The sequence below is a fragment of the Ischnura elegans genome, chromosome X (genome assembly GCF_921293095.1).
Source record: "Ischnura elegans chromosome X, ioIscEleg1.1, whole genome shotgun sequence".
Taxonomy (NCBI): Eukaryota; Metazoa; Arthropoda; class Insecta; order Odonata; family Coenagrionidae; genus Ischnura; species Ischnura elegans.
Genome location: NC_060259.1, coordinates 59,985,323 through 60,010,363, shown reverse-complemented (window position 1 = coordinate 60,010,363; position 25,041 = coordinate 59,985,323). Strand labels below are relative to the sequence as shown.

Genomic DNA, 25,041 nt, shown 5'->3' with positions numbered 1-25,041 from the left:
AATTGTAATTATGACGACTTTTTCACTGATTGCAATAACCCCGACTGCTATTATTTACTTTCCTCGTTAGTACGTTTTCCTGGTTAGTACGTTCATTTTTCGTGGTCCCTTCAGAAACGTACTAACCAAGTTCCACTGTATATGCATTTTGATCCAAAAACATCTGAAGATCCAATACCTGAAATCAAGTATCCGATCCAGATCTGATTCCAAAAAAGTCCTGGATCCATTCATCCCTCATTTAAATATTCTTATTTTGTCGTTCATAATTGTTCCAGAACAAAACTCTTCAGTGTCATTACCTCATAAATATGTTAGACCAATGTTTCATCCTGTTCCTGTTCCATCCAATTCCTGTTCATAAATCTTGATTGTAACATTCATTCTACAGAGTACCCTCCTTCAATTATAACCCATAATTTCATTTCTTAGAAATCAAAAAAATAGGTTGAAGCAAATAGGGTTGCTTTTTTTATTATGAGCAATGCCACATTAACAAACTCAGTATATTTCTGGTGGTGGTCCACTTCCATACAGCAACGCCCATGACACAGGTTTTTTCCATCCTTGCACCTTCTGAAAATATTCAAGGTCAGGTTGAACGTTATTAATTCACAGGTACTATCGTTTCCAATAATATATATAATAATAATATTTCCAATAGTAGATACTCATGAGCCCCACTTAACTGATGTGGTCAGGTCAGTAAAAACATGGAAGGTTGGCACATGAGGAAACCTGCATCTCTCAACCATAAACCACCAAGAGCCGATGAGGACAGATGGAGGGGCAATCGAACTAGTAAGACAAGAGTGAAACACCAGACGTAATAGCCCAAGCGGATGGAGTGCACTGAGGAAACTCAATGTTCACGCTCATGCTTTGGCTGTAGGAGTGTTTTCATTCAGGCTCCTTGGCGAGGTTGTTCCTCTCTTTAGATTCTTATTTGGACTCAATGTTTACGTATTGGGTAGATGTGACTCCGCAGCTAAGTTTTGGGAGAGTTTGAATCGAAGTATATTTTTTTCATTTTCTAAAAGAATCATTCTTAACATCAACATAATAGACACAGTCAACTCAATAAATAATTAATGCCAATTTTTTAAACTACAAAATTTATTAAAATAATGGCTATCTACGTAAGCACATTTATTTCAAAGCAGATTCATTCACTGAGAGAAAAGGAGCAGAGGAAGATGCAGAGATTGTATATTCGTGTCCTTTCAGCTAATTACTGTCCAATCTCAGTTGAGAAAAATTCCTACTCATATAAACTGCAATTCTCATGAAATAACCAGATTCATTTGTAGTTAAAATCATCTGAGTACCAGGATTTTATCGACCAACGCCTGGATTTTATCCACCATTTATTTCCTAATTTTAAAAAGATGCCAACAAAATTTGAAGGCCAATCCTGTAAGAAACGGCAAAAGACCCAAATTTCTCCCCTTCTGAGGGCACGAAAACAGCTAGTAGGGGAAGGATATTGATTGTGATGATTTGTTCTTTAATTTTTTAATTTATATCCACAAGCTAAAAAGCAGTAATAAGTAAAGGATTTTTTGATGGTACGTTCACAAATTAAATCATCCACGATAATTGCTGTGATTACGGTCTCACTCAAAACTGTAAACATTTCATCTTGTAAAACTATCATTTTAATGAAATGATTCATTTTGAGACAAAAAAATTGTACAGTCTCTGTTGATAATGTCAGTACATTTCGGGAATTAGCCAGAACCAAATTAACATTTTGTTTCACCATGATGATAAACTTCTGGCCACTATTTCCATGAACCCAAAGCATTTAAGGCTTCTCCAAGCATTACTTACGTGACATTCAAGAAGTTCAGACGTCACACTACGTCAGCCAACAGAATTACGTTTCGTGTCGTGGGCAAAGCCGAAGATCCCAGCGGACTTTCAAACCTACCTATCTCATTTAAAAATTAAATTTGAGCTCCGAAAATTGGCCTGTGTGTTTATCATTCATACCTTTCCGGTTTTAAATGACAAAAACCAATTTTTAATTTTGAGTGTTCCCTTCTATGTATTCTAATATCATGCAACTAACAAATGAAGATTGACCCAAATAACCCAATTTCAAACTCTCCATAATAAACCACAATATCATCATTGATCCAGGACTTCAGCAATGTCTTGCCATAGCCCCAGTAACTGGGTCTCGCAAGAAAAGCCCTTCCTGAAACCATGTTGATAAAAGAATAGCCACATGTTTTTATCTCAGAATTTGCTCAAGTACCTAGCGATAACCTTTTCAATTAATTTACACACTATCGATGTTAAGCTTACTGGTCTGTAATTATCTACTTTGGTTTTATCAGCTCCCTTGAAAATGGGAATGATGGGAGCCATTTTCCTGATGGAGGTCAAGTCCCCATTATTTAGTGTGATGAAAAAAAAAGTCTTCTAATGTAAGGAACTATTGCTTCATCCAATATTTTCAATGCATCCATGGACACATTAACAGGACCCATTGATTTATTTCTCTGCTGTTTCCGTATTAGTTTTAATATTTCACAGTCTGTTACACTAATAGCTATACGGGCAAGGTGGAAATTCTACCATTCTAACCAAAAAAATATCACAGTTAAATCACGGATGAGCTTGAATAAAAATTTTGCAGACATAGTCGACCATTATTTCAGTCATAACGGAATAATTATTACTAGTCGTCCGATTAAGTAGTGTTGAGAGTTCATTTACCAATTTATTTCTGCTTTTTTCCACTCCCTGAATGAATCTGTTTAGAAATAAATGTGATAACATAGCATTTTAATATTTAAGTAGTTTAGAAAAATTTTATATTAACTTTTCCTTGAGTCATCTGGGTAGAGTATGTTGACATTAAGAATTCCTCTTTTAAAAAATTAATAAATTATGATTACTTCAGACTCAAAACCTCCCAGAACTTCACCGCATCTACCGCGCATAAAAGAGACCTAATAGGCTGCAGAGCCACGTTTTAGGGAGACATAAATGGTGGGTCCAAATATGAATCTAAAGAGAGAAAAAACCTCGCCATGGATCCAAAGGGAAAACACACCGACGGCCCAACAAATGCGTGGAGGTGAGTCTCCTCAGTGCATTCCATTCGCTAGACCTTTAGCTTGTGGAGTTTGACAACAGTTTCGGTAGCTCAGCTGCGTCCACGTCCATCCTTGTCGGCTCTTGGTGTTGTTAAGGCAAAGGATGCAGGTTGCTTCATGTGCCAACCTTCCATGTTTTCACCACCCTGGCCCCATCAGTTAAGTGGGGCTCGTGGGTATCTACATAAGGGTCCTGAGGGTTAGGGATGGCATGATTCCATATGCTCACAGAACTGCTTCCTGCTATTATTGCCTATTCTAATACTTATTGCTTTGGCACAGTGCAGGGAATATTGTTTCTGCCATCATGCAGCATTTTAACACATCTTACCAATCCTGGATAATTTCACATCCGGGATCACATCACTACACATAGTGAGACATGCAGCCATGGGTACCTGGTCTTTTGAAATTACAGCAATAATAATTTTGAGACATTTCATCAGCAAAATTACAAACTAACATGTACGTTAAGGCGAACGCACATCTTATTCCTCTGTGAAATAGCACTGATAAAAACAAAACAAGTAATAAGTAAAAACGAATAGGGATATTGATACATATATCCTTAACCTTCAGATATAACGAGCACCCAATAAAGCAAGCGACTTTCAAGGGATTATGAGCATTTGCTACACCAAGCTTCCACTGTACCTACTTTCAGTGTTTATGGCAATATAAAATGCAACAACACAAGGTCAATTTTACTAAGTACCGTATTTCCCAGCCTATAAGATGCACTTTTTTTTACTCCAAAATGTTCTCTAAATTCAGCCTGCATCTTATGTGCCTATGGTATGCCGGTATAACTTTGTCCTATAATAAACAAGCCGATTCGCCGAGATAAATACTTACCATTAAGTATTATTTTACCATATGAGACACTGAAAATAGTTCAATTCATTACAAATGTCCTTAACCCGTCAGCGCCCAAAGTTTTTTTAAATTCACACATATTTCACTTTTAAAAAATATGATACATATGAGCTCAACACAATGAACACAATTCAAACTGACTGAATACCTAATAGAGGAAACCTTCTACTACGTATGTGCACCAAAATGTACACTAAAATTCACATATTAAATGCATTGCAGGAGTATTGGCTCAGCACTGCACTGGGTGCCATATGGCACCCGTGGGCATTGATGGGTTAATAACACTTTTTTGAGCAAGTAGTAAGGAAAATAGAACCAGTTCTAATTTGGTTCATGCATTCATACATGTTCCGTGGTTCCGTTCCGGTCCACGTAACTGTTTCAGTTCCGCTCAACAGGGCTTAAGAGTGGTGTTCAGTGTGTAATACATTTCTTTCAAATTAGTCTGCGTATCTGTTTTTACGCTCATAAACCAAGTGCTGCATAGAAAGTAAAAATTGGAATAACCTCATGGGATCTATGGTGAGAAGATTGTCATACAGTATTGCATTTAAACTTGAAGTTGTGAAATATCCTTCAGAACACGATAACCAGGCAGCTGCAAGGGGTTTTGGCCCACCTCCAACTGAGAAGATGATACGAGAATGGAGGAAGCAGAAAATAGATTTAGTGAATGCAGATAAAAGTAAGAAAACTTTACGTTCATGTTCTACGAAATGGCCAAAGCTTGAAGACCATGTTAAGAACTGGATAATAAACCAAAGGAAGAACAGGATCACTGTTTCAACATAAATGATTTCATTTGAAGCAAGATAATTAGCAGTAGATATGTCTATTGCTGATTTTTATGGTACAAAATCTGGATGTGAGTGATGATGACATTTAGTATGAGGAAAGTGACGAATACCGTGGAAATAACTACGCTTATGATTTTAGCAGCAGTGATGAGGAATTTTTGGGATTCTATGATGAATAAACTCCGACATATTTGCCAATTTTTTTAATGTTAAAGTTCCGTTTTTGTGTAAAATGGTATCATTAAAATTCTTTGATTCTTTTCTGCATGGTCCAAGTATTTGAGTTTTTTTGTAAATTCTCACCTGAAAATCAAGGTGCGTCACATAGGCCAGGATAAACAGTAATTTAAAAACGAACAAAGCTTCTGTTACCGTTATATATATTGACACCACAGAATATTCCAGAGCCAATTTGATAACTCCAGAAAACAATGAATTCCATCCAATTCTCAGTTTCTGGGAACACTAATTCATGGTTTGCTGCTTTGCCTTATTACGTATATAGTAATCCAACAGCATTTTCTTTTGTAACAGAGCTCTACCCTTTGACCCATTAGTAGCCAGAAATCATATAACAATTGGTTGATGTAAAAATTTATTTGTTGGATTTGTTGTTACTGCAAAACTTTAAACTGAAGTGAGGCAATGCACACATTTAAAAACTTATTCACTGTTCATGATACCTAATTCACCATAGATCTAACCAATAAAAACCATAAGACCACTCATGTAAATTTTCAGAAAACAGCAGCAAATGTGCCGTAACTGTAACCTAGTTAATGTATTCAAAATTTCACACACACTCACCAGGTCACAAAGATTGGCAACAGCTTCAGCCAATGTGAATGCCTCACTCTCATTATCACCCTCGTAGGCAAACATCATCATTCCCAGATTAGGCACACCCATGCGGTTCCTGATTGAAGACAGCATACATTGAAAATTATATGATGCACTTTGGAAAATTCATAGCATCCTAAATAAATGATACACACAACAAGATGATACAATCGCATAAGGACCTAAAAATCAGCACTTTGTAACATTAAATTAATTACTTTCAAGAATTTTTAATAAATTTAACAAAAAGTTCATTTCATCAACTGTCATTTTTCCTTATGGAATCATTTTAAACATAATAAGAGGTTATCTGAGATAGAATTCTACAATATATACATATAATACAAACATTTGTGCTTTTGAGGCAAAAAGTTTTGTATAATATGCATTCCACCTTGCATTAGATAACCTACCATCTCCACGTCGTCAGAATTCCCCTGTAATTTTGAAATGCAAACAAAACATACACAAGGCTATTTTTAGAGATGGGTCGAATAGCAGATTTCTCGAACTCAAATATCAAATTCGAATATTAAATCTAGGGATGAGTCGATTCCAAATGTCGATTCTCGATTCCACCGATTCTCGGGCACGGAATCGGAATCGAGAATCGATGGCCTAAAGCCGATTCCGATTCCATCGATTCCAGGAAGATAAATGTTTTGAGCATAGACTATAAGTTTGGGGCATAAATGCTGCCACACACCTAAGCGGCCGCGATGACAGCCTTGCCCACACTGAGGATACGCCCGGCACGCGGGTGCTGCGACGAACATACCTAAGCGGCCTCGGAAACATGAAAATGCCGGCAAGAGAGACAAACCGACGAACCCTGAAATGGCGCGTGTTCATGAGCAACTCTCAGAGAAAAAAAATTGGAAACCTCGGGATCGGGAAGCAATGCATGCGTTTTCCGTTCTTTTATTAACCGCTGGTCACGGCAAATCAAATTATTGCGATTATGAATCACATTCGGAGAATTCATCTGGACCACCAATTTTAAAATATAATAGATCGAAATATATTTTTTTATTTTCGAATGATATTTGAAGTCTGATGATAATAAAAACGTGCAGAGAGCGAGTTTTCCTGTGAAAAAAGTTTCTTATAAATACGCGCTGAGAGCGGTTTTTTTTTATATGTAACTTTTTTAGACTAACACGCGTCTGCGTCAATAATAAAAAAATTAGACACATTCGCGTTTGTATAGCCCAGTTTCATCAATGCAACCCTTGAGGAAGTTGATACTTGCTTGGCATAAGCCGCCGCGGCCTCCGGGAGACTCGACAGGTTGCGTTCGGCCGCCACCGCGCACCCGCCATGCTGCTCTAGTATGTATGGACACAATGAACGCTAGATTATTGTTTAGCCACCGCGGCCAAACGAGAATGTAGCCACCGCGGCTATTGCTATTTTTAGGGATAGTCGTATCGGATACCTCGGATCCAAATATCCGCGGATATTGTTCTTCATCGGATACATCGGATCCAAAGTCGCGGAAGACATCGGATCTGGATCCGAAATTTTAAATAATAGCTTCAGTGAATGCAACGCCCGGGCAATCAGGGTGGAAAGAGTTCCGATTCTCTTCGAATGCGTCGTCGCATGCGATTCTTGTCCTACTCATGAACCGTTTTGTTTGAAAGCTCTTGTAGAGGTTGCGAGTAGAATTTCAGCCATGGCCAGGATTTTCAGCCAGAAAATAAAAAAGGCAAAATACGACTGGCACATAGTGTGACTCTTCCCAAGAGATTGAACAATCATCGGAGGAATCTCGGCGCCGTAGGATAATAACCACGTCAAAAGTAACTACGTTGCAGATTTCAGAAAACCACCCTCGGCCGTCCATCAGCCCGTGCCTCTGTTGTTTTTTTCGTATCCGAAATCACACGGACCAAAAATCATTGTCTTCCAAGGAAAATATCAAATCACACGAAAACAACTGAAGCGTGTTTCATCCCTAACTCGTCTCACCAACTGACCTTTTTTGGCCTACCTGCTTCAATTCTCCGTTTCTAGACGACAAATGCTAGGAGAGTGACTTTCTGGGCCCGAAGATATCTTGATAGCTTCGACAATTAGATGACATGCACGAGATTTAAAAAAGAATTAGACCAAACGAGACGCATTCCTGACGATATTTCTGTTTATTTTTCAGCACTAATTGATTGCCACTCAGTTTTCTATCTACAATTCTACAATTACACTTTACTGATATGCAACATTGTCCAAACAGCATAATTTTCAAAGAAACAAGCGCAGCATTAACCCCTCAAACAATTAGAGACGGATTGGAAACGCCAACTACACATATCACGTAGCGCGCCCGGCTTCGCTTTGAAGGCAACGACGTCACTGAAGCAAGATCTGACTTCTTCGTCCGACTCCCTCATTTGTAGCCTTGTTGTTTGAAATACGGAGGGAGCGTGCTCCTTCCTCTCCACCTCTCCTTTACGCGCTCCTTCCCAGTGGCGTAGCCATGGGGAGGGTCCGGACCCCACCCCCCCGAAATATAAAAACACAGTTATTGTCCTTCACAAAAGAAAACAAAATATTAAAAAATCAGGAATTTACAAAATTTTTCTTTAACAAATTAAGTTTTTCGATTATAAAAAGTGTAAAAATTAGTATAAAACCCATTATTTAGTGCCCGGTTTTTTCAAAAATTTTCCCCCCTGGTTTTGGATCCCCCCCCGTTGAAATTCCTGGCTACACCACTGCTCCTTCCCCTCCACCTCTCCTTTACGAGCTTCTGCTGCCCACTCCTTCCTCATGCTGAGCGGTTGAGCACCTCGTCGCACGTGACGATAATGCCGTTTTAAATACTGTTAATTGTGTTGCTAATTGCGCAGTTGCAATTCAATTTAATGATACACCGATAAAAATGTCTTTCATTGTGTATAAACATTTCCATTGAGATAAGGAGAACCAATGAATGCCGTGTGTGTGCACTGTGGCGTAAATTATCGCGAGGATGTGCTAAATCCACCTCACCGTACTGAAGCATTTTCGGATGAAACACAAGTCCGTATGCGATGAGAAAGTAAAATTCGGGGGACACGTTCGTGAGGAAAATTTGAATTCAGTCGAGCAGGGGGGTAGCCAGGAATTTTGTTAAGGGGGGGTCCAAAACCAGGGGGGAAAATTTTTAAACAACAGGGTACAACAGAGAGGGTTTCAAACTAATTTTAACGCCCTTCATAATAGAAAAAACTTCATTTTTCAAAGATTCATTTTTTTCATTTTTCTAAATTCATGATTTTTAAATATTTTGTTTCCTTTTATGAAGGAAATAATTGTGTTTTTATATTTTGGGGGGTCCTCTCGCTACGCCACTGGGCATGTGGTTCATCCTAAGATTTTTCCTATTTTCATTTCCAAACCCAAGCCCAGTTTAGGCTCTGAGTATGTAAAGATGTTTTTAAAAAACAACTTGAAAGCCCATAAAATAATTTTTAATTTATAAAAATATTAAAATGTGTATGAAAATCTAAAAAGCATTCCATTGATTGTATGTACCCACAATAAACTTGAATAATGACTTTGTTTAATGGCAGGAATTTGAAAATGCATTTGGATTCGAAAATATACGATTCGAAAGATCTGGCTCCAAAAATCCTGGATCCGTCCATCCCTAGTTATTTTATTCCATTCAATTCTTAAATTTTAATGACAGCAATGCTACAGATAAATCAAAATCCCACCTGTTAGAAGGAGTAAGAATCGATGGAATCGGAATCGAGAATCGGGAATCGATTTGAAGGAATCGAAATTGGAATCGGAATCGAAAAAAAGTGGAATCGACTCATCCCTAATTAAATCATTGCTCGAATATTCGAATTGTGAATACTAGAATTGTGCAAAGCATAATAAACGTACGTTTCTTCCTCTATTTCACTTGATGAATGTATAAACAAAAACGTATACAGTGGAACCTCAACCTATCGTTTTTCAAGGGGATGGACGAAAAAAAACAATGAATGCTGGAATGTTTGACTAAGCTGCCTATGTAGCAGGAAACCCAGGATTTTTGCGAGTAATTGTGAATTCCTTTAACCTTTTCCCTACTGTACACGTATATATATGTGTGGACGTTTCCTGACCTGGGAGACGACGGGCGTATATATTCGTGTGAGATTTTCCCAGCCAGGAGATCGAAAGCCATATATATACGTTTTCTAGCTCCTCCCTTTTAGGACGGTCGTGGGTTTACGATGTCTTTGTCTCGGGACCCAACGCTTCGGGGTTTAGGATTAACCCTCGGAATCCGGGAGCAGGTACCCGGACCCTTCGTCTATTATAACCCCTCTCAGCGGTACGGGACAGCAGTCATTCAATTGTTTATACAGTCAATTTTCGAAATAAATATTTGTTCATTTCTCAAGATATATACACTTAGAATTGAATTATTTGTCTTTTGAGCAGCGTTTACAATTTTTAAACGAAATTCTACGACAAATATTAACTTATATCTCGAGTTATGTATAAACATCAACATGGAAATTGTTGCTGCATTAAATGCGTTAATAATGGCCATAGAACTTAGTTTAAAATTTTACAATGCTCTGATAAAAATGAGGAATTCAATTCAAAGTCTGTAATTTACGTGCAAGCAACAATTATCCATTTGCTAAATACATATAAGCAATACATAAGTTGACCGCGAACCAATGCCGCAGGTATGGTCGTAAACCCGGAAAGGAGGGAGCACAACTACTCTCGGAGTCCGAGATAATGCAAAGTCCCTGCGTGGAGGGGTCGAAAAAGGTTCAGTGAGACCCTTCTTAACACATTGCGTACGGATGGCGAGAATTCTCGTCATTTTTTTCCCGAACGTTCCGGACGGATGACGAAGATTCTCGTCATTTAGGCGCGTTAACCAAAACAATTTTAAAGCGTGCAATCCGTATTCGTTAGAACGTTTTCAGTTGTTGTTCGTTATTAATAATGAATTGATACATCATTAAGTTTGATTGGGTAAAGTTATATTCTATACATTAGCTTTTTAACCATGTTTAAACCAAAGGCATTACGCCCGAATAGGCACATATTTCCATTCTCAACACCTCCACCCAGAATCGGCGTTCCTCTTCTTACCAGCGTTGGCTTCTTATTTATCTTATTCCTTGAGTTACCCCACACACTTGGCTTATTATTTCCAAAGAGTTTATCCACATGGCCTTGTTTTATCTAGCGAGTTTGACCCTTATCTTCATCGCCGCTTCTTCGAGATGCACTCTCAGCAAGTGGACTGCTCTGCTCCGTCAACATAAACATTCTCGACAAAAGGAACTGGGGGACTCACAATGAGGCCCCCAGTTCTTTTCGTCCATGCCATGGAGGGAGATGATGCTCTCTTACTTGTTTCCTTCCTCTGGGTTAGTTTCCTCTCCTAATGTGTCAAGAGCAGTTGGTGTTTCCCTGAGTCCAAGTGAATAGAACATTTGGTGTCAAGTTTTTCTCGCTTGAAGGTTTGCACGCATTTGTGCTCTAAAAACCACTCATAAGAATATTCCATATTATGGCATCACATCGGAAGGACAACACTTTGGATGAAGAAGAAATTTTGTTAGACTTGTGTGCTGATGATTTGTCAGATGTACCATTAGGGTATGACGAAGATAACGACGAAAGTGAAAGCGATTCTGATGTTGTGGTGAATATGAAAACTAGAAAACGTATTCCTCTAGTTATCAGTGAAAGTGACTCCGATGCGAGTGAAAATGAAGACAATACTTTGGCAGGAAGTTCTACTTCATGGGAAAAAATAGATTTTGAGAGGCATTTAGAGCAATTTTTGGGCCAACCTGGAGTGAAGCGATTACCAGAAAATTCCAATAACATCCTTGACGTAGTCTCACTATTTCTTGGTAATGATTTTTTTGAAATGATGTGCCATCAATCCAATTTGTATTACTGTCAAAATAAGCATAAATACAAAGAATCGCCAAAAACAGGGAAGTGGTCAAACATAACCATGGCTGAAATGAAAAAATTCTTTTCTATTTTGATTCTGATGGGTCAAGTGAGGAAAGATACACTAAAGGAGTATTGGAGTACAGATCCTTTCATCGAAACAAAAATATTTAGAGAGCTACTGACGAGAAACAGATTTGAGCAGATATGGAAAGTGTGGCATTTTAGTGATAACGAAGCATTCTCAGATACTTCGGATAGACTATATAAAATAAGACCCACCCTGGAATACTTAGTTGAAAAATTTCAAAATGTGTATAAACCAAAGCAGGAATTGTCACTTGATGAAGCCATGATTCCATGGAGAGGAAGATTGAAAATCAAGACCTATAATCCTGCAAAAATTGTAAAATATGGTTTACTAGTTCGAATGGTTTGTGAAAGTGATTCTGGCTACATTAGTAATTTAGAAATTTATTCAGCCGAGGGGAAAAAATTAGAACAAACCATCTTGTCTCTTTTGAAGCCACATCTCAATCTTTGGCATCATGTCTATCAAGACAACTATTATAATAGTGTGAAAATTGCAGAACTGCTCTTAGATAACAAAGTAAGAGTGTGTGGAACCATAAGACCAAATCGTGGACTCCCTGCCACGTTGAAGAGCGAGGCAAAAACTTTGAAAAAGGGACAGAGCACGTTCTCTCGTAAAGGTGAGGTGTTACTAGTGGTTTGGAAAGACAAGAGGGAAGTAAGAATGATTAGCACTGTTCATAACGCCAGCATGGGTAACTCGAAGGTAAAAGATTGGGTTACAGGACAGGCAATCAGAAAACCCACTTGTATTCTAAAATACAATGAGTGCATGAAAGGTGTTGACAGGGCGGATATGTACTTATCCTATTACTCCATCATGAGAAAAACAATGAAATGGTCGAAGAAAGTCGTGCTTTGGCTAATAAATTGCGCTCTTTTTAATGCTTTCTGAGTTTATAAAACTCTAAACAAAAATAATGGCATTCGATTCAAAAGCTTTTTGCTCCAGACCGCCAAAGAGTGGGCAGCGAGTAGGCAGGAGTCGAGTGAATCATTCTCGGACGATGACTGCGATGATAAGCCAACAGGACGGGCCCCTTCAAGAGATCACCCACAGCGCTTATCGAGAGACCTTAGCAAACACCATCTCGTTCCTATTGTGGGGAAGGGGACGAAAAAATATCACACAAGAAGATGCAAAATGTGCGCTACGAGAAAAATTAGAAAAGAGACAAGGTATGTGTGCTCAACTTGCGGCATTCCACTCCACAAGGGAAAGTGTTTCATGGAGTATCACACCAGAAAAAGATTCTGAAATTATTTGTGAGTATTTCATTCAAAATTGCATGAAAAAATTTTAATTTTTAAATAAGTTATGGCATTTTTTCGAATGGAAGGTTTGCTAAGTGAGTGATGTTTAAAAAACTGCCGGAACAGAGGGTTAAAAGGAATTTAAATACCCCGGTACGCAACGTGTTAACGAATGCCCTCCAAAAATGCTCCGTACCACGAGAAAGAAGAGTCTCTTGGGGCTCAGTACAGCAGTCATGCTAAGATGAAAACTCCGCCGTCTCGAAAGGGTTAAAGGATTCTGACAGGAATTTGGCTGATTAATAGAATATTTTATTTTATGGTAACAATTGGGGCATATAGTTGATTCAACTATCATCTCTTTCAAATATCCTAAGGGGACACACTATCTCGCGAAAAAATGATTGCATGCCATCTCGGCTTTTACACTGCTACAATGGATTTCTGTTTGATGTATACATTCTTATCTACCAAACTCCATTTCAGCAGCACGCCCATCTGATACTCGGCTTCATCCAACATCTTATTTTCAACAGGTAGCTCGCTTTACCCCCAGTCCTACTGTCAAGTGCTAGTAGACAATCCGAGGTGTTTTGCAAAATACACCCACTTCTCCATCAGATTTTCTTCTTCAAATATTTTCAATCCACTTTTGGAAGTTCTCACGAGATAAGCAGACGAATTCGAATTGCTAGCAGGGAGAAACCAAATATCCTGAGAAAATATACCTTCATCTGTGACTGTGACAATAGAGATTTATAGCATAACTAATAAATAGTAACTTGATATATGTTTTCGGAAAAAAATACCGCATCAACTTCCGAGAAGCTCAACAGCGAAGATATCGAGTTTTGCCAAAATTCTAAGTCTCTGTCCATATTTTGACATTTAAATTCCTGTATAAAATGCTTAAACAAAGTCAGAAATACGTCGTGTTTGGTCTTATTCTTTTTTAAATTACGCGCATATTACTAATATTTCAATCCAATACAGGTGTAATATCAATTGCCGAAAGTTATTGTTATACATCTTTTGGGCTAATAGATGACTCATGAAGCAGTTGACCTCCAGAAATGGGGACTTCGAAGCAGGTAGGCAGAAAAAGGTCAGTGGGGGAGAAAGAGGATCCTCCAAATACGAACCCTGCGCAAGCTGGGGCCTTTCGTTTGATTTTGGAGAAGAGAAAAGCATCAGAGGAGGAGCCGAGGGCTGATGGATGGAGGCAGGGGCCGATCCAGGATTTCTTTCTGGGAGGGGCACAAGCAAGGCCATATCCAGGATTTTGTTCAGGGGGGGGCACAAGGATACTTCGTCATACAAAACGAACGAAATGATAATGGGACCGTATTAAAAATCTAGCATATTTTTAAGGGTCTGGGGGGGGGCACGTGCCCCCGTGCCCCCCCCTGGATCCGCCTATGGATGGAGGGGGTAGTGGATTTTGAGAATTGTGATAACTAGTTACTATCCCACGACACTGAGGTTCTCCTGGTGGGGGTTTTCGGATTTTTTCACCCAATCATTTTCGGTTCCCCTCGTAGAACTCTTTTCACCGCTCTAATCCGTGAATTTGATGTAGTTTGTCAACTTGCCTAAAACGGCACTGCATGCACTAAACGACTTGTTATCTACATTTTTCTGAGTCAACTACCAACAACGTGCGTGCAACAGTGTATGGCACGAAATTCAAAGTATTCAAGGTCGTACCTTTATCATTATTATTCGAGATCTCGAATATCGAATACTTTCCAGTATTTGAGGTATTCGAGTATTCGCGGATACTATTCGCACATCTCTAGCTATTTTAAATAATGAATGAAACTTCAGAACCTATGATCAAGTGCAAAAAATATATCTGTTCAAGAAAGGTTCTCTTTAATGGTTCAGTTAAAAAAAAAGATGGAGATGAAAATTTTTCGAGTCCAGAGTTGACAATAAGGTGACAACACAGCCGCTCCCCATCCAAGGGGCCTTAAATGCTTGCACAACCATCACCTAACTAAGACCCAGCACAAGAAAGGAACCAGGAGAGTTGTCAAGGTTTTTGTCGCTAATGACTTATTTTCAACAGAAAGGTACAGCATTTTTTTGACTTGGGAAGAAACATAGGATCACAAATTTTCTCTAGCCATGAATGACCTGAAAATATCTCACTTTAGATGTAAGAGGAATCTATTCCCTTGTTTTTCTGTTCATCATTTAGTGTTCCTCTGTCTCTTGTTCACCACTTTAGATAATCAGGTGTCCATTCCCCAATTGGGTAATCTGTGCTTCATAACATCACACAAAGGAACACTAATAAAATGTGCCAAGTAACCATGTAAAGTCATCATCATAGGGTGCAACTAAAGGCTAATGTTATGAGCTACCTTGATCCCATCCCATCATGATTATCCTCAGGTTTCTGCCCGTCACTCCATGTAAGTTCTATCTTCCAGTCTTTCTATCCATTGCAAGATATAGTTTTAAAATACACAAGTAAAACAAACCCCCATCATAAGTATGTTGTTAAAATTAGTTCTCTGATCAAGTTTTTCACCCTCATTCATATAAACAAATATTAGTTCTCCCTGGGGACCAAGGTCAAAATTCAGAATTTCAAAAATATCCGTACTTTTGAATCTTCATATTTTCAAATTCATAAAGCATTTAACATTGCTTTTTCATCTGGATGGTTTATTTTGCTTCATATTATAAAAATTTGAATTAACAAAACTTCATACTATCCTGCTTAGTTTAATTGAGAGGTTACACTAAAACTAAAAATCTTCCAGACTAAAACACTATTAAAAGTTTCCAGGCATACCAAGGGCTTGCATTTTTATTAAGGCATCTCTTTCAATAGCATTTTTCCATTTAGATGGACTCTGAATGCAAGGTAAAAAATATTTAGCATGGAAACAAACCTACTCAGATCAAAATTTCTATAGTCCATAAAAATAACATAATTATTGGATTATAAGTAAAATTGGACATTTCAATATTTCCATTATATTGAAATGACCAATTTTACTAATATTAACATTTTCCCTACTAAAGACATAAATATATGTGCGGACGTTTCTTGACCCGGGAGACGAAAGCCATATATTTCCGCCTGAGATTTTCCTACGCAAGTGAACAAAAGCCGTACATATACGTTTTCTAGCTCTCCCCCTTTTATGACGGTCGCAGGTTTACGTCGTCTTTGTTTCGGGACCCAATGCTGCCGAGTTTAGGTTTTACCCTTGGAATTTGGGAGCAGGTATCCTGACCCCTCGTATTTTATTAACCCTCTTAGCGGTAAGGGACAGCGGTCATACAATTGTTCATCCAGTCAGTTTGCGAAATAAATATATGCTTCTTTCTCAAGAAATATAAACTAAATTGAATTCTTTTTCTTTTGAGCAACGTTTGCAATTTTAAAACAAAAATATTTACGATAAATTTTATTAATTGATAAATAATTTAATTAATAAAATTAATTATTAATTAATAAAATTATTTATGAAAAATATTTATTTATGATAAATATTAACTTATATCTAAAGTTCTGTATAAACATCAACGTGGAAATTGATGCTGCATTAAATGCGTTAATATTGACCTTAGAACTTCGTTTAAAATTTGACAATCCTCAGAAAAAAATGAGGAATTCAATTCAAAGTCTGCAGTTTACGTGCAAGCAACAATTACCCATATGCCAAATACAAATATGCAATCCATAAGTTGACCGCGAACCAATACCACTGGTATGGCCATAAACCCGGAAAGGAGGGAGCACAACTACCCTCGGAGTACGCGATAATGCAGAGCCTCGCTGGGAGGGGTCGAAAAAGGTTGGAGCTGAAAGCGTGTGATTATCCTCGAGACCCTTCTTTACAAATGTCCTCCAAAAATGCTCCGTACCACGAGACAGAAGAGTATTTTGGGGCTCAGTACAGCAGTCATGCTCAGACGAAAACTCCGCCGTCTTAAAAGGGTTAAGAACTTCAACCACTTCGTACCTAATATCATACTAGATACAATTATTGGAGCTCAACATCATCTTGAAAGACATATGTAACTGGTAGCACGTTATGTTTTACTTCCCTGATCTAAGTCAACACGGCTTGTCCAACTTTTTAAAACCAACCAGCTCATTAATATCTCCTCAGGCAGAACACTCAAATTCATATTCAAAAACAATCAAGATGAGGTTTCAGAAAACCAGGAAAATTATAAGAACCAGACACATTCCACAAAAACTTTACAGTTTTGAAATTTGAATACTAATCATTTCAAAAGGTGAGGCCATTTACTAGCTAAATATCATGACCAATAAACCATCTCTTCTACTGTGTCTAAATATTTGAAAAACATGCACACATCACATTTATGCACCAATGAAATATTTTTGCAACCAATAATCCACTATGATTCTTGTAAATAGGTATAAAATAAAGTTATATAGGGAGTCACTTGCTGATTACAGATTTTCATTGCCATTCCTCAAAGCAATGTACGGCAATGCTGTAAAACAGGGCAAGTTACATTGCTTGCGATGCTAAATGCCCACATGTAAACTTTTAGGGCCCAAATTATAACATTTAATGTGACTGTAATAACAGCGCCAAGTATGAGAAAAGGGCCAATTTATCATGCATTGCAACTTGAAGAGGTTCTGACACTGACAAATATGCCTAAGGTGCCAGTCGTTGCATTGATATCCCTGGACTGTGTAATTCTCAGGAATAATATTGCATAATTAAGGATTAAACTGACTCTAATATACTCTGGTATAGGGCACATCACTATACCACAGTAATTTCCATTCATTGAACTAATTTTTTTATAATTTCCAGTGAAGTATTAACAATTTATCACTTTAAAAGCGAATAATTAAAAATAATTAAACACATTAATCAGCAGCATACAAAAAGGTCAGCACAATTCACTGATTGCACACTATGCATTCAATTCCATTAGGTATGTGGACACATGAATTCCATGAGATACATGGAAAATTTTTATCAGAGAAAATGAATAACCAGTGCTCCAGTCCACTGAATAATAGCAGCATGTAATATTATTGGTTGGATGAATGAATTGGAGACATAATGCATTAAATTTTACTATTGCCAAATGAATTGTGGATTTGGGGAGGAAATGTTCTTTTAGGACTCTAAATTCTTTTCATTACACATTCCCACCATCCTCTTTCAAAGATTAATGAAAAATACATTGAATCATTTAGGGAGGACCATATCATTGAAATTATTCCCTGAATTACAAAACATGAAAATTTCATAAACAGGCATTAAATTTTATAAATCCATAAAATATTGATGTTTCAATCATGCACTTTTCTCATAAAAATGGTCAAATACTGGTAAAGCATATGACACCAAAAGTTTTGCAACTATAAACTACAGTGGAAATTGGTTAGTATGTTCCTCCTTAGCATGTTTTCCTCCTTAATACGGCGATTTCTCTGTCCCAAAATCATCCGAGCAAAATACAGGTAAAACTATTTGGTAAGTACGCTTAAAATAGTGGTGCTTTCCTAGGTAGTATGCTCAATTATTTACCATGAAGCAACCCGCAAGTCGTTTCCCAGTATATTCTGAGTGTGTAAACTTCCGAATTCATTATTTATTTTATGATTATCAGCCATTGACCTTCTTACATTCATCCCACATCTCTTTCCACGAGCATCATGCATCCAAATCCATTTCTCAATGCCAGGAGTACGCACGTCATTACTTGATAAGTGTTGCGGTAGCAGACAATGCTTTGGATCTCCACACGAAACTTAACGCAAAAATACTTGATCTTGGTACAAGAAATAGAAAGCAGGCAACATTGCACAGATGTTTAAAGAGAATTTAAACTAAAGAATATAAAAATCTGCTTATAATAATCTTTAAATTTCTTATTAATCATCATATTAACATTGATATATCAATTGATATATACATTGATATGGGTTCATTCCAAGAATGTGTACAGCTGTTGGCGGGATATATGGTAAAGGAAATGTTGCCCAATTTTTACGATGATTTAAAACAACCAATTGATATAGGTCAGGGTTATCATCATTTTCTACGAGTAATCTGTGAAAAAAGATTAAATGACTTAGCTTAACTTGTCCTCTTAAAACATATACATAAAATCATGGGAGAATTACGACGTTTTTATGTAATATCCTCAGGGCAATCTATGAAAATATTGTGATTTTAATTGACATGGTAGTTTTTTTGGCAGTTTCGTGCTAATTTCCTTGATTTTAAATGAGAAAAGAGTTCGGGAAGGCAATCCCACAAGAACTTTGGAGAGTAATTGTAATTACAATGACTATTCCACCGATTGCAATAACCCCGATTTCTATTATTTACTTCCCTGGTTAGCACGTTCATTTTTTCTGGTCCCTTCAAAAACATTCCTACTAAACAAGTTCTACTGTAATAATTCTCATATCCAGAGTTTAATGACATAAAACAGCAATTTTTTCATAAATTAACCCCACGAAATTGCTAAGAACAAAAGTCATTGCAGCTACCTTAACTGCCAATTGACAAATCATACTACATAATCCCACTATTACCTCCATGCAAAATTTGAGGTATGAAAATTTTAATGCTGACATTTTAATGTAAATGAATGACTTGTTTCCATATTGGAGCCTTCATTATCCATCGTCTGATAAACTATTTTTTGGATGATCCGCGTAACACTTCCTTATCCATTCCCTTCCATAGTTAACACAGAAAATATGGCCATACAGCAGCGAAGCTGTGGCTGAGCAATGTGGCCAAGATGATTTTGGCCCCTCAGCCAAACTTTGGCATAGGTAACATGGCCAAGCTTAAAACTTTTTAGCATGGCCATTGCCATTCCAAAACTAGTAAAATAATATGATATAACTTTTGGTTCTTTCCCAGCAAACAATAGAGGTACAGATTTCTCGGGTTTCGCACTGGGTCAAGTCCTCCATGTCTCCTTCCAACATTTTGATAAGCAATTCGCCCATTCTTCAGGAACTCAAGAATCATCAGGAAACCAATCCAATTCAGGAATAGCTTGGATTCCTGTATACCTGAGGACAATGGGCGAGTGGCTTATCGAAACGTTGGAAGGACACATTTATCGAAACGTTGACCCAGTGTTTACTTCTAGTAAAATAATATCTCCAATAATAAGGGAAGGGTTTACGGCTATAACAGTATTTATCAGCATTTAAAACCCTCCAGGTGAGATTGAAGTTTTCTTTTCCCTTTCATATCCACGTTCAGTCTTTTGCACATGAAATTGCTCGTCAGCTAAAGCTGGCATTCGGTGCCAAAGGGTCAAGTATGATTAGTGCTACGGATGGAAGGATCCAGGATATTTTCAGATCCAGATCAGGATCATATACAGTGAAACCTCTTTTTTACACTTTTGAATGGACCACTTACAAAAAGTGCAAAATTGAGGATATTGTAAAATAGAGTATCATTATTTAATGGCGGTATTGTTTGGGAACTGATAAAAACGGTGCAAAATCAGGGAAAATGTATAATGGGGGAATGTTAAATCGAGGTTTCACTGTACTTGATTTCTGGTGTCTTCAGATATTTTTGGATTTAAATGCATTTTTAATTGCCTGCTATAAAATGAAGTAATGATTCAAGTTTCTTATGGGTACATATGATCAAAGGAATGCTAATTCGATTGTCATACATATTTTAATATTTTTACTGATGAAAAATCATTTTTATATGCTTTCAAGTTATTTTTAAAAAACACTTTACACCTTTACAGGCACAGGATCTAAACTTTTATGCTTGCGTTTGGAAACGAACATAGGTTCCAATCTTCAGATAAAGTATAAACCGGATTAAAATTTTCTTCACACATGTTTCCCCAAACTTTGTCACTTTCTCATTGCATACTGACAGGTGTTTCACTTGCATATGCTTCAGTAGCGGTGAGATGAATTTTGCACTTCCTTGTGATAGTTTCATGCCACATATGGAATATATTAAGTTCTCCTTATCTAAATAAAACTGTTTCCACAAAATGAAAGACATTTCTATCAGTAACTGCACAATCCGCAACACGATTGACAATGTTTAGAAGAACAATGACATCATGCGCAATGAGGTGAGGGAACAAAACAAGATAACCGCTCAGCGAGCGGAAGGGTAGGCAGCAGAAGCGCATTAAGGAGAGCTGAAACGTAAGGAGGGCACTCCCTCCATCTTTCAAGCAACGAGGCTACAAACGAGGGAGTCAAGGACGATATTGTTATTTTGTGATGTTGCTGCCTTCATATCAACGCCAGACGAGCTATGTGATACACACAGTTTGTGTGGAAGTCCGTCTCTTCATATTTGAGGATGCTCATGCTACGCGTGTTTCTAAGACAATTGTGCTGTTTGGACAATGATGAACATTGGTATAGTCTCATAGTAACTAGAAAGCTTTGCATCAAATAATTAAAGTTTAAAAAAACCTAAATACTGTCAGAAATGTGTCCTGCTTGGTCTCATTCTTTTTTGAATCTCGTGCATGTCATCCAATTGCCGAAAGCTCTTGAGACATCTTGAGGTCCAGTACGTCACTCAACTAGCATTTGGACTCCAGAAATGGAGAATCGAAGCAGGTAAGATGAAAAAGGTCAGTTGATGAAATGAGGTAAGGATGAAACATGTTTCCATTGCTCTCAAGTGACTTGATATATTCCTTCAAAGCTAATGATTTATGGTCTGTGTGGTCTCAGAAAGGAAAAAAACATCAGCAGCACAGGCTGATGGAGGGCTGAGGCTGGTTTCGTGAAATCTGCGATGTAGTTACTTATGGCAAGGTTATTACCCTGTGGCGCTGAGTTATCTTGATGCACAGTGGGCGGAAATCGAAAAAAGCTTGACAAAACCCTAAATTATCACTATTTTTTTGGAAAACAAAAATGGTGTAGTCTGATAGAATGATGTCTGAGGATTAAGGAACTGCAGCTATTTAAATATTTGGTTTATTTATAAAGTCATCAGAAGCCGTTAAAAATGATAAAAAATAGTAAAAGATTTCAAACCGGAATTTTAGCAAAAATTTGAATTTTTACTTTCACTCATGAGTCGTTAAGCTTGTTTTCCATAAATTTTAAAGCATAGTTTCTAACAGAGTTGACATTTCTAATAATTATACCAAACATTTTATTTATTTTTATCAATTTTTCATATCATAATTAAACATCAAAAAGTGCATTCTTTTTTAACTATTTTTGACATGAAGTGGAAAAAATCTTTGTGAGGGCGACGAGATTTGATGAAAAAATATATATGGCAAGAAAGACCTGAGTCTTAACAATATGTTTCAAAAGAAAAATCTTGCTCCAACTAGCTCCTTTTCGGTTAAAGGTGGGATATGTATAAGAAGCCAAGGTAGCCACGGCCGCGGAATTTCCTGATTTGGTTGTTGCTCCAATTTAGAGCAAATAATGTTTCTACCATTATTTTTTTACCCCATTTGTTAGGAGAGATGCTAAATTTAAAAATAAAGGCAATTTTTTGTCCAAAAGAGATTTCACACTCTCCTGTAGCACATTAAAAGAGGAAAATTCACCGCCGCCGCAGGTCACCCATGAACCCAATGAGGATGTGTTACCAAATGTCTGCAGAGTGTTTTGTTACCTTATTCATACTTATTGTCGCATGAATACAGGAAATTTCGCGTAATTAAGCTACTTTCAAACTAGAAATCCCTCCGACCTTGAGGAGAGGGAAAAGATTCAAAGAAGCGCAGTCAATGTGCACGACCGATAGACCACAATTATCCCTTGGGGCCGTAATTTGCTTCCACTACTAGTTGTTTACGAAGTTACACCTCTTGTGATATCATGGCATTTTTGGCATTCGTTTAGAACATAAATGATTATTCATGTTTCTGCTTAATAAATGCAGAATGCAATGCTCAAACGGACTCAAAGCTCCATGAAATGTTACGTTTGTGGTCCTAAAATACCACAAATGAACTAGTTGGAGTGGATGAGTGAGAAGCTTATAAACAAAAAAATATTCTTTCGGGTCATCCCCTTTTCACCGCTACATTTGTTTTTTTTAGTGTCTAATGCAAATTGCTTCCCAGCTAATCATCAAGAAGTGGAATGGAGTGTACGTTTGTTTCAATTTATATTGCATCCCATTATGCGACATCGACTACCAAGAAAGACAGTATCAATAACATTTTATCATACGACAATTTCCTTTTCCATGCTTATGCTAAGAAAGCTGATGGCAGTAAAGATGAGGTGGAAAGGACGAAGAGACAATTGCAATTGCCTTTCAAGACTGAATGGGACTTTTAGTAGTGGTTCCGTAAACGGGTAGTGGAACAACAAATTACAGAAATACCGCGCAATATTTCTTCTTCTCTTAACCAAAGCTGTCAGCAGAAATTTCTGGTTCGCAAAAATCCAATTACTTATTAATTTTTATTTCATAATCTTTGATAAAAATCAGCGTGCATAGAGAAAAGTTACATAGAAATAACACCTGGTCGTCATATTCTTCTATGCAGGTATTAATGAGGAGCTTATCGAGAGGTTTTCGACCATTTTGAAAGCCTTATCTAGTGGCCTTCCGATTGATGTATGATTTTTCTTCACTTTCACTGCTGTCCTTCATGTAGAGTACTATTCATGGTATTTTATGTCCCAACTGTACATAAGATTCTTATATTTGGTATGTCTATTGAAAAAGCAGCAATGCTACGTATTGGACAATTGGCGGAGGAGGTCCTTGAATTGAGACACAAGGATATTCAGAGGTTTTCGAAGTAACATTCTAGAAAATATTCAAGAATGGTGTCATTCGAGGATATTTTTCGAAGACTTTCTATCTTTGAGCCCGATATATCATAGTCTACAGATTCAAACCAGGGAAAAGTGAAAGTACCCAAAGAAGCCAGGAATCTCCTCCTGATTGAGGAGAACACAAGCAGCGTTGATATTGAATCAGATGATGATGACCTCTATTTATTCATATATATGTTATTTAAATGTAATTAGTAATTCATTTCAGATACAGAAATATGTTTTAACCCTTTGCGATCCAACGTCGAGGCTGGCTCGACAACTTTAGTGCTATAGTTGTGCCTGCTTTAGTGCCTGTAAGCACAAGGCTTGTCATAGCATCAGGTCTTACTTCGAGTTGAGCTCGACATCAAGGCGAAGCGATTTATACAAGGGCAATGTTTCAAGAGATTACTTGATTTGCCATCAACTCCAAGTTAGACCTGATGCTATGACAAGCCTAGAGCTACGAGCCAGTCTCGACGTTGGACCGCAAAGGGTTAATTAATAATGAAAACAATATAAACTACTTATATCATTTCAGTGAAATACATTGATAAAATTGCTAACCTTACTACATGGGATATTTCATCGATACCGCATATCGATATATCTCGGAAAAGTTTTTCAAGGTTGTGTCCAAGTTTTTAACTCTCTGATATTACTTGTAGGAATATACAGTAAAACCTCGATAAAACGACACCCAACGGTGCACTAATAAACACTCGCTATAGCGAATTTTCGCTTTACCGGAGGTGGAGCAAATAATAGCCAATATACCTGTTGCGAACAGATATACAGGATCAGGAGTCGTGTGGCAACAGATAAACATCTATCCGATAAACGTAAGCATAAATCCAGACGAAAGGCGATGTTTATTTGCATCACTAAATTTCCTTACTCAAATAACGACTAACTATTCAAACAATTAATAAGCGCCGCACTGAATAAAAATCATGCAAAGCATTGTTTCGTCATCATTATATTTATCGAACGACAGTTTACCACATAAATTTGAGACTGAGCACTCCATTAACTTCATTTCTAACAGATCGCTAGCAGTTACAGAGGTTAAGGAGTCTTGATGAAAGTCTTCCGGCGGTGAAACCCTCGCTATGGCAAGAGCCAACGCCGAAAGGGTCTCGTAAAAACGAATTTTTTAACACGCTTATTATAGGGTCAATTGACGGTGCATCGGCTATCTCTCGTTATAGCGGGGGTGTCGCTATAGCCCGTACTGGCTTTAACGAGGTTCCACTGTAATACTTAATTATAGCTGTCTTACATTCAGCACTTTTAACGATTAAAGAAGGGTATTTTACAGTTTCCGCCATTTTGTTTTAGAGAGCCCCTGATTGGCCTA

The 25,041-nt window shown here is 37.5% G+C and overlaps 1 protein-coding gene across 1 annotated transcript in view; it reads right to left on the bottom strand.

Moving 5' to 3' along the window:
• Positions 1-448: 448 nt before the first annotated feature.
• The window catches only part of LOC124171360 (proteasome assembly chaperone 2), a 49,568-nt gene continuing 24,975 nt past the window's right edge, over positions 449-25,041 (bottom strand). The window contains exons 7-8 of the mRNA XM_046550524.1: positions 5,594-5,702; positions 449-576 (exon numbers count right to left, since the gene is read on the bottom strand). Coding sequence (XP_046406480.1) covers positions 502-576; positions 5,594-5,702 — 184 coding nt within the window. The 3' untranslated portion in view covers positions 449-501. The remainder of the gene's footprint in view (positions 577-5,593; positions 5,703-25,041) is intronic.